This window comes from Protobothrops mucrosquamatus, unplaced genomic scaffold (assembly GCF_001527695.2).
Source record: "Protobothrops mucrosquamatus isolate PMUCROS unplaced genomic scaffold, P.Mucros_1.0 scaffold2686, whole genome shotgun sequence".
NCBI classification, from domain to species: domain Eukaryota; kingdom Metazoa; phylum Chordata; class Lepidosauria; order Squamata; family Viperidae; genus Protobothrops; species Protobothrops mucrosquamatus.
Window position 1 is genome coordinate 69,485 of NW_015388733.1, and position 10,799 is coordinate 80,283.

The 10,799-nt window shown below is 43.8% G+C and overlaps 1 protein-coding gene across 1 annotated transcript in view; it reads right to left on the minus strand.

Moving 5' to 3' along the window:
• Positions 1–10,799, minus strand: part of LOC107296211 (26S proteasome non-ATPase regulatory subunit 11) — a 35,861-nt gene that overhangs the window by 8,802 nt on the left and 16,260 nt on the right. The window contains exons 3-6 of the mRNA XM_015825560.1: positions 9,586–9,710; positions 9,342–9,413; positions 8,322–8,379; positions 6,267–6,461 (exon numbers count right to left, since the gene is read on the minus strand). Coding sequence (XP_015681046.1) covers positions 6,267–6,461; positions 8,322–8,379; positions 9,342–9,413; positions 9,586–9,710 — 450 coding nt within the window. The remainder of the gene's footprint in view (positions 1–6,266; positions 6,462–8,321; positions 8,380–9,341; positions 9,414–9,585; positions 9,711–10,799) is intronic.

Sequence of the window (10,799 nt, forward strand, 5' to 3'; positions counted from 1 at the left end):
TCCTCCTTTCTCATGGGGGAGGGTGAGCCAGAAGTGAGGCTGGGGCCTTTGCAGCTCCAGAGGACTTTCTCACTGCAAGTCCTTGCCTGTGCTGGCTCTTTCCCTCCCCCACTACACTTAGCTAGGCAGGGCTGCCTACCACCTGCCACTCATTAATGTACCACAAGTGGTACGCGTACCACCGGTTGAAAAGCCCTGGCCTATAGTATACACCTATGGCAATGTCATTTCCCCCCCTTTTATATTGAGCCAAATGCATTCAAGAAAGTTTTCATTATTGTTGTGCTCTATTTCTGTAGAGATGTAGTTATTTCTTATATAGAGAGCAACCCCACCTCCTCTTTTATTTGCTCTGTTTCTTAAATCCCTCTACCTGTGTGTTCCATTTGTGGGTTTCATCCCACCATGTTTCCATAATGGCAACAATATCATATCTGCCCTCATTTACCTGAATTTCTAAGAAGCTATTGGAAGCTAAGCTTTACACCAAACTTTCCAAATGTGACTTCCACAAAGCTAGTTTGGACTACTTGGAGTATCGTGTGTCTAGCGAGGGAGTGGAAATGGACCCTGGGAAGGTGATGGCCATATTAGAGTGGAAAGCCCCACGGACCACAAGGCAACTGCAGAGCTTTCTGGGCTTTGCCAACTTCTACCAACAGTTCATATCCTCATTCACACAAATAGTCCTACCTACAGTGAGGGAAAAAAATATTTAATCCCCTGCTGATTTTGTACATTTGCCCACTGACAAAGAAATGATCGGTCTATAATTTTAATGGTACAGTAGGTTTATTTTAACAGTGAGAGACAGAATAACAACAAAAACATCCAGAAAATGCATTTCAAAAAAGTTATACATTGATTTGCATTGTAATGAGTGAAATAAGTATTTGATCCCCTATCAATCAGCAAGATTTCTGTCTCCCAGGTGTCTTTTATACAGGTAACGGGCAGAGATTAGGAGCACTCTCTTAAAGGGAGTGCTCCTAATCTCAGCTTGTTACCTGTATAAAAGACACCTGTCCACAGAAGCAATCAATCAATCAATCAATCAGATTCCAAACTCTCCACCATGGCCAAGACCAAAGAGCTGTCCAAGGATGTCAGGGACAAGATTATAGACCTACACAAGGCTGGAATGGGCTACAAGACCATCGCCAAGCAGCTTGGTGAGAAGGTGTCAACAGTTGATGCGATTATTTGCAAATGGAAAAAACACAAAATAACTGTCAATCTCCCTCGGTCTGAGGCTCCATGCAAGATCTCACCTCGTGGAGTTTCAATGATCATGAGAACGGTGAGGAATCAGCCCAGAACTACACGGGAGGCTCTTGTCAATGATCTCGAGGCAGCTGGGACCATAGTCACCAAAAAAAACAATTGGTAACACACTACGCCATGAAGGACTGAAATCCTGCAGCACCCACAAGGTCCCCCTACTCAAGAAAGCACATGTATAGGCACGTCTGAAGTTTGCCAATCAACATCTGAATGATTCAGAGGAGAACTGGGTGAAAGTGTTGTGGTCAGATGAGACCAAAATCAATTTCTTTGGCATCAACTCAACTCGCCGTGTTTGGAGGAGGAGGAGGAATGCTGCCTATGACCCCAAGAACACCATCCCCACCATCAAACATGGAGGTGGAAACATTATGCTTTGGGGGTGCTTTTCTGCTAAGGGGACAGGACAACTTCACCGCATCAAAGGGATGATAGACAGGGCCATGTACTGTCAAATCTTGGGTGAGAACCTCCTTCCCTCAGCCAGGGCATTGAAAATGGGTCGTGGATGGGTATTCCAGCATGGCAACGACCCAAAACACATGGCCAAGGCAACAAAGGTGTGGCTCAAGAAGAAGCACATTAAGGTCCTGGAGTGGCCTAGCCAGTCTCCAGACCTTAATCCCATAGAAAATCTGTGGAGGGAGCTGAAGGTTTGAGCTGCCAAACGTCAACGTCGAAACCTTAATGACTTGGAGAGGATCTGCAAAGAGGAGTGGGACAAAATCCCTCCTGAGATGTGTGCAAACCTGGTGGCCAACTACAAGAAACGTCTGACCTCTATGATTGCCAACAAATACTAAGTCATGTTTTGCGAAGGGGTCAAATACTTATTTCACTCATTAAAATGCAAATCAATTTATAACTTTTTTGAAATGTGTTTTCTGGATTTTGTTGTTATTATTCTGTCTCTCACTGTTAAAATAAACCTACCATTAAAATTATAGACTGATCATTTCTTTGTCAGTGGGCAAATATACAAAAACAGCAGGGGATCAAATAATTTTTTTCCTCACTGTATCACCAAAATGCTAAAAATGGGAGGGGGGGGTTGAAGCCAAAATCGAACCAGCCGCTCAATTGGACTATGGAATGTAAAGCGGCTTTTGAAAAGCTTAAGTGGCTCTTCACTGCAGAGCCTACCCTCAAGCACCCAAACCCAGTAGAGCTCTTCGTAATACAGGCCGACGTTAGCAATGTAGTCGTGGAGGCAGTCCTGCTCTAGAAGAATGAAAGGGGGAAGCTCCAGCCCTGCGCCTACACCTCCTGGAAACTAACCGATACCGAAAGGCGTTGGGCGGTGTGGGAGAAGGAGGCTTATGCGGTCCGATGGTTGCTGCTGACCTGGAGACAGTTTTTAGAGGGCAGCAAGGTCCCTTTTTAGGTGCAGATGGACCACAAGAACTTAGAGGCTCTGAAATCCCCAAGGAAACTATCCCTCAAACAGGTCCGATGGGCTCAGTACTTCAATCGATTTAACTTTACCCTTCGGTACCTGCCCAGGGGGAAAAGTTTCCTTGCAGACGCACTCTCCCGTCTGCCCCAATATAAAAGCACCCGGGAGGAGATAGTTAACTCGATCATCCCCTCCCGGCAGCTGGCAGCACAAGGCTCCACAAGGCTAAGGTTGTCGGTCCTCCCTCAGCTAGCCGATAATGAATTAACCCAGAAATTGAAGGAAGCCCTGAGGGAGGATGAGTGGTTCCGAAATCACAAAGAGTTGACAATTAGAGAGGGCCTGGCCTGGAAGGGGAACAAGTTGTATGTTTTGCCCAACCTAAGAGTCCAGATCCTGCAGCGGACTCACGATGTAAAGCCTGCAGGCCATTTCGGGTTTGTGAAAACCCTCCACCTGGCCAAGAGGCAGTTCTGGTGGCCTAAGATGAACAAGGACATAGAGAGCTATGTTACAGGATGCACGATATGTGCATCCATGGAATGATTGCCAGGGAAGCCTCCTGGACTGTTACAGCCAGTGGCCAACCCTAACAGTCCGTGGGAAGAAATTCCCATGGATTTTATTGTAGAGTTGCCTGAAAGTTCCAGGAATACAGTGATTTGGACTCTGATCGACCTTGTTTTTGAAGGAAGCACACTTCGTGGCATGCCCGAAGATTCCATCAGCCTGAAGTTTGGCCAAATTGTTCGTGCAGCATGTGTATCGGCTGCATGGTCTCCCGAGACATCATCTCCAACCGGGGGGTGCAGTTCACCGCAAAATTTTGGCGGGAGTTTATAAGGTTCCTCACAGGGACTTAGTTCCGGGTTTCATCCGAGTACAAATGGGGTAGCTGAAATAACCAACTCATTAATAGAGCAATATTTACGTTGCTATGTAAACTATCAGCAGACCAATTGGGCGGAGCTCCTACCTTTTGCAGAAGTGGTGTATAATAACTCAGTACATAGTAGCACTGGGTTCACCCCATTCAAGATAGCTACAGGAGTGGATTTTGTACTGATGCCAGAGCTGCTGAGGGAACCTCCCTCCTCAGTATCTTTAGCTGAATGGATGGAAACCCTAAAAGTCACCTGGGGGGGGGAAGGGGATGTACAGAAGGCATTGGGTAAGGCCAGGGAATCACATAAGAGGAAGGCTGACCGGAAGAGAGCTCCCCAGAAGAAATTTAGTATTGGGGATAAGGTATACCTATCTACCAAGTATCTCAAGCTGAGGCAACCCTGTAAGAAACTAGGTCCTAAGTCACGGGTCGGCAACCCGCAGCTCCGGAGCCGCATGCGGCTCTTTGAGCCTTCTCCTGCGGCTCCCAGCCTCTTCTGCCATTTGCAGAAAGAGAGAGACAGAGAGAGGCACTTGCGCTTCCCTTCTCTCTCTGTGTGTGTGTGTGTGTGTGTGTAGAAAAGAGAGTGGCCTTACGCTGTTCTCCGACGAGCTGACAAGCTTAGTGGGCAGGGCTCCTGCCTTGGCTGTGTCTCTGCAGGAAGCAGGAAGGGCAGGAGAGAGCCAGCCCAATAAGAATGTGTGTCAGCTTGTTGGAGAACAGCTTGAAGCCAGCTTGCCAGGTGAGCAGAAGATCGGAGGATGGGGGAGAGAGAAAGAGAGAGAGGGAGAGAAAGAGAGAGAGAGAGAGGAAAGAGAGAAAGAGAGCGGGAGAGAGAGAGGGAGAGAGAGAGGGAAGAGAGAGAGAGAAAGAGAACTCATGCACAGCAGCCTCTATTTCTTTTTAATTAAACTCTTCAACCAAGCTACCCCCCCCCATTGCGTGCGCACATGCGCGCACAGGTTTTGCAGCTCCCAGTGTTTTCTTTTCTCTGGGAAACGAGTCCAAGTGGCTGTTTTAGTGTGTAAGGTTGCAGACCCCTGTCCTAAGTATATAGGACCCTTCACAATTGTTTGGATCATAAACCCAGTGACGGTCGAGCTATGGTTGCCAAAAGACTTAAGACAGGTCCATCTGGTGTTCCATTGCAGCCTGTTAAAACCATTCCAAGATTCTAGCCTGAGGCCAGTTGGAAAGAAGCCCCCTCCTCCAGGTATGGTGGAGGGTGAGGAACACTATGAGGTTAAGAAGATACTGGACTCAAGGGTTTTTAGGGGAAAATTACAGTACTTAATACAGTGGAGAGGCTACCCCTCGGCTTCCCATAATGTTAGGGCAGACAGATTAATAAAAAGATTCCATGCCAAATACCCCCAACGTCCTAAAGGATAATGGAACGTTAATCATGATTAACGATGATAATTTGTCTTTAATATTTTCCCAGGTTTACCCTTTCAGGGGGTTGGCACGTCAAGATTGAATCGCTATGATGCCTGCTACCTTCTATCGCTAATCAACCTGCTATAGAAAAGGGGGGAGGGGTAGAAAGCGAAGGGAGGAAACGGAATTCCAAGAAGCCGTTCACGGACTGTGAGAGCCTGCAAGAACACCAAGGTCACTAACACAGGTGCTTGATGGAGAAGTGGACTTGTTCCCATAACAAAAATAAGTATTACTATTGGACAATGTGAACACCCGGTGGGTGGGGGCAAGGGAATCTATTGTTTAACTAAGCAAGCTTTCGCACAAGAAAACCAAAGCTGTTTTGCTTCTTTAGTTCCGAGATGGTGTATCCAATAAAGTTTTACCTTTTGGGACTTAACTGCCTTGTGGGATCCTTTCATTGGGTTCGCTAGTCAGACTATTGACATTATAAAATAAGGCTATTTTTAAAAAAATGCTAGAAGAAATCCAACAATTATAGGTAATCCTTGAGTTACCACTACTTGTTCAGCAACCATTCAAACTTGCAATGGTGCTGAATGGGGCGGACTTAAAATAGGTCCCCGGAGTTCGAGCTGCTTCAACATTCCCACCATCATGCTTGCGATTACAACATTGCAGCAAGCTGCAGTCATGTGATCGTGATTTCTGATGTTCCCTTCCAGCTTCCCACAAAGTCAATGGGGAAACTGACAGGGAGTCAGAAGTCATGGCAACATGAGGTCCTCACTTAATAATGGCATCTCGGACTGCCGCCACTAAGCAATGCAGTCATGTGATGTCTGCATTTACAACCACATTGCTTAGCAATGGCAATTCCAGTCTCAATTGTCACTGTAACACGAGGACTACCTGTACCATCCAAAGCAGATATTCTCAGCCTACAATAATTCTGAAAATGATTTATTCAAACTCCATACAAACATCTTTGGCAATTTTGCTACAATTTTCCCTAGACAGACTGCTTCAGTGTGGTTCTGTCTTATAAGCATTTTTGTACTATTATAACTATTAGATTTTTATCCTGTTTTATACATAACTCAAAGTGGTGAACATACCTAATATTCCTGCCTCCTGTTTTCCCCACAACAACCACCACCCTGTGAGGTGGGCTGGACCAAGAGAGAGTGACTTGCCCAAAGTCACCCAGCCAACTTTTATGCCTATGGAAGGCCTAGAACTCACACTCTCCTGGTTTGTGCAACTCCTGTTGACTCAAGATCAAGGTACTCGTAATACGAAAAGCAGAGGCCTTACCTGATTGCATATCCAATGCTGCCTGCAACTTCGGTGGACAATAGATTGCATTGGCTGTTGTACGGGCAGAGGTTAATGCTGCTCTGGCTTTTGGCAGGTTGCTCAAGGCATGGTAGGTCTTGCTCTCTAGTAGCTGCACTTCTACCAACAAAGCCTTGTCATCCATCTTCTTCAACTCCCGCAAAAGCTGTGATCCTGATAAAAGCAACGCGATGGTGGCATTTACACCATGTTAAAGGCCTTCCTCTGAATCCTTTAACTTGATCAGAAAAAGAAAAATCTAATGCATTAGTTTGATAGCAGTATAGAAAGAGTGAAAACGGTAGAGACAAGCTGATACACTAGAAAACTAGTATTTCTTTTTCAATATCAGTATAATACTCCCAAAGCTTCCAAATACACGTGTGCTTAACTAATGGAATTAGCCATTAATAAGATCTTAACAATATTACTCTTGACAACCTAGAGAACCCAGCACAGTTGCCAGTTACTTAACTAAGTCACTGTGAATTTTGTTTCTAAATTGAATCTGAAAAGTTCAGAACATGTATTTTGTTTCAAGCTTGCAGCAAACACATTGGATTCTGGACATTTTGCCAAACCATTTTGGATTGGCTACAGTTCAACAGGAAAAAAAGAATACTTCTTTGTTCTGGGTTTTAGCTAAAACTATATTCTACTAGCTGTACCCGGCCACGCGTTGCTGTAGCTCAGTCTGGTTAAATGGAAAAGAAAGAAAAGAGAAAGCGCACGTTTCTAATATGTTTAATTTCACAATGCTTGTAAAAGAAAAAAATAAAGTATACTCACGAAATGAACGCTATGGTAAACGACACAGCTCAATTCCAACGCAATGTCACACGAAATAATTAAATCAAAATGAAAATAAATCGAAATCTATGAAAATTCAATTTAACAATACAATCGGAAACATTGAAATGGAATCGTAAAATCATAGCGTGTGTTGCTTTTACGTCCAACAGATGGCGCTGTTTTTCAAAAAAAGCATGTTTTTACCTGTCACAGGTGTGACATCTATATAATAGTAGGTATATAAAAACATGCGCGTATTCGAATGCAACGTTGTGTCAAAATTTCATAGCAATCGGTGAAGAACTTTCGGAGAGTTAAGATTTTGAACAAACGAACATTTACATTTTTATTTATATGGATATAGATGAGAGTGTTTTTATGGGATAAGTAGGGCCAAGCTGGTGAATATCACCTTTTTTCTCCCCTCAAGAACTTCCAGTACAGTATATCCCTCTATCCTGCCCACCCCTAATCTTTCTAGCACCTTCCCTGCTCCCCACTCAACTGCCACATTGTCCTAGTACAGTGGTTCTCAACCTGTGGGTCGGGACCCCATTTGGGGTCGATCGACCATTTCACGGGGGTCGCCAAGCAAGGCTGTCCGCCATTTTTTCCCCCTTTTCCGGCGGGTGCCTTACCTCCCTTGGGCTGGGCCAGCTGGTGGTCGGCCTGCTCCGTCTCTGCCGCTTGCCACCTACACCTCGGCCGGCGCAGGGGGCGGAACCACGCATGCGCGGCGCTCCCGGGCAGGGAAAGTCCTCAACTTACGACCGGTTGGGTAGTCCTCGACTTACGACCGGTTTAGTCCTCGACTTACGACCGGTTTAGTCCTCGACTTACGACCGGTTTAGTCCTCGACTTACAACCGGTTGGGGTCGCGGCATTAAAAAGGTTGAGAACCACTGTCCTAGTATAACATACCGATGACCCACCACATGATCTGAACCAGCACCTCCCTTCCCTCTTCCAGTCTGCCACGTTTCCCAGTATGGCAAGCCTCAGCAGCCTACCCTTCCACAATCTTTCCAGGATCTTCCCCTCTCCTCATAGCCTCTATCAACACTAATGGCCTTGATTTTTCTCCACTATTCACTCTTATAACCTACCCCTGAAAACACTTCAGCTTCTAACAAAGATGTTTCAAACTGTTACCAGAACAAAAAAAGCACTATTTCATTCCATTTTATGTATCTCTAGAATAAACCTAATTAATATTAGGATCAGTCTAGGAAGTCAACTTACCTAACTGCAATGCTTCTTGATACCTTTTTGTGTCAAAATACAAAGAAATCAGTCTTGCCTAGAAAAGGAAAAAGTAAAGAATTGTCATGAAAACTACTTTATCATTTTCATATATTTAACTAGAGCTGATAAGTATGAAATATGAAGCAGACAAGACTCCTGGGAAACTACTCATGTTTCAGGAGTAGCAAGAAAACAGAGAAAAAAGACAGAAGAAAGTACATCCACAGTAATGCAAAAGAAATCTGTAGAACAAGTATAGGTAAGTCCTTGACTTACGACCACAATTGAGCCCAAACTATCCATTGCTAAGCGAGACAGTTAAATGAATTTGCCCCATTTTATGACCTTTCTTGCTGCAGTTATTAAGTGAATCACTGCAGTTGTTAAGTTAGTAACATGGTTGCTAAGTGAATCTAGTTTCCCCATTGACTTTGCTTGTCAGAAGGTCGCAAAGGGGACCACATGACCCTGGGTGACTGCAACCATCATAGATATGAGTCAGTTGCCAAGCCTCTGAATTTTGATCACGTGATCATGGGAATGCTGCAACGGTTGTGTGAAAAATGCTCATAAGTTACTTTTTTCAGTGCAGTTGTAACTTTGAACAGTCACTAAATGAACTGTTGTAACCTGTAATGATTTTGAAATGAATGCTGTTCAAGGATTGGCAATGGTGCAACAGAAACATGGACTAAAGGCACACATTGAACAACATGCTGGTAGAATCATTATTTCATTAATGCATTTATGTAGATAAGATCTTACTTCAACCATAACAGGACACGCTTTAAGAAGCAAAAGATATTTGTATTATAAACTGGAGGAAAAATTGCCAGTAATAACATGTGAATATCAGTCTGGAAGTTTATCATGCTCCAAACTTATACTTGAGAACATGCCATCAATAACCTAAAGTGATGGCAAATGTTTGAGTATGGTGTACTGGCATAGAGAATGGCAGGTTTCCAAACCCAGGTGCATCACTACATTAACTAAAATGGGCATGTTACAGCGTACCTCCAGAGCTTGTCGTAGGAACGTCCTCTTTTCCGATTTGGCCCATTCAATGCATTCAAGACATAGGTCAACCTAAAAGAAAAACTACATTGAATTATTTTTCTACTATTTGTATCTTCACTGCTGTCATATCATTTTCTACATAAGCTGGCTCTGAACGTTTTGCAAGAGGACTTTTCAGAAACAGCTGCCAACATTCTGAATTTGAAGTAGCATACCTGTGCCTGAATTTCAGTTGTCTCACCTCTTGTCCTGTTGCAGCTTCCATGTCTAGGAATAGGTCTAGCAGGGACCGAACCAGACGGGCTGCCTTTGCCTTGCTAATGGAGTTTAAGAAAGGACGAACATACTTCAGAAGTCCTCCAAGCTCTGTATTAACAATAAAATAATCAAGTAGCAATATAGCTCAGGATCTGAGATTGCATCAGAATGCATTATAAAAGATTATGGTCATATTCTAGAAAAAGTGACCACATAGTTCTTAATTTCAGCAGTCAGTTATGAGACAGAAAAGGCATATTCATATAAACTCATTCTAATTTCCATTACAGGTTTACTATAGGGGTCTTTCCCAAATGTGTAATTGAAATATGTCACTTTGCCTAATTGTTTCTCAACATTACTCTCTATTTCCTCCAGTTGTTTGAAATGTTTATTTCCTCAATTTATATGGCCACCCATTTACCAGGTGACTCTGGGTGACTAATACCACCATCAATATTCAAGAATAAAACCATCATGCACAACACTGTGAAACAAATGGCTTATAAAAACGTATTACACAGTAAGCTGCAATAAAAAAGAAAAACTGTTAATAGCGCACTGAACACATAGGGATAAGTATAAAGTCTAATCCATTAACTCTAAATCCCTCATAGAAAAAGGTTCAAAATCCGTAGTAAACTTATCCCTCAGGCCATAGTGTTTTCCTTATGTCCAAAACAGAACTAAATCTCTAAACATGAGCTTCACTGATTCTCACTCTCACCTTCATAGCCATACCTCACCTTTGCTCAATAATCTCTAGCCAAGAGCAGCACAGATAGAACCTCTGCCACCTCTGTTTTATGCTTATTAATAATAATAATAATAATAATAATTTAATTTGTACCCCGCCCTTCTCCTCATAGGACTCAGGGCGGCTAACAGCCTCATAAAAATCACAATACAATAATACAATAATATCTATATTAAAAACCGAATTAAAAGGAAATATTTAAGAAGGCCAATCATTAAAATTACCCTTAAAATTACCCTTGAAAAACCCCGCTAAAATTCCCTAGGCCAGACCCGCTTGTTGAAAAAGCCATGTCTTTAGGGCGCGGCGGAAGGAGGGGAGATCCGGGATCACCCGGATCTCTGGGGGTAGTTCGTTCCAGAGGGTGGGGGCTCCCACCGAGAAGGCCCTCCCCCTGGGGGTCGCCAGCCGGCACTGTCTGGCTGACGGCACCCTGAGGA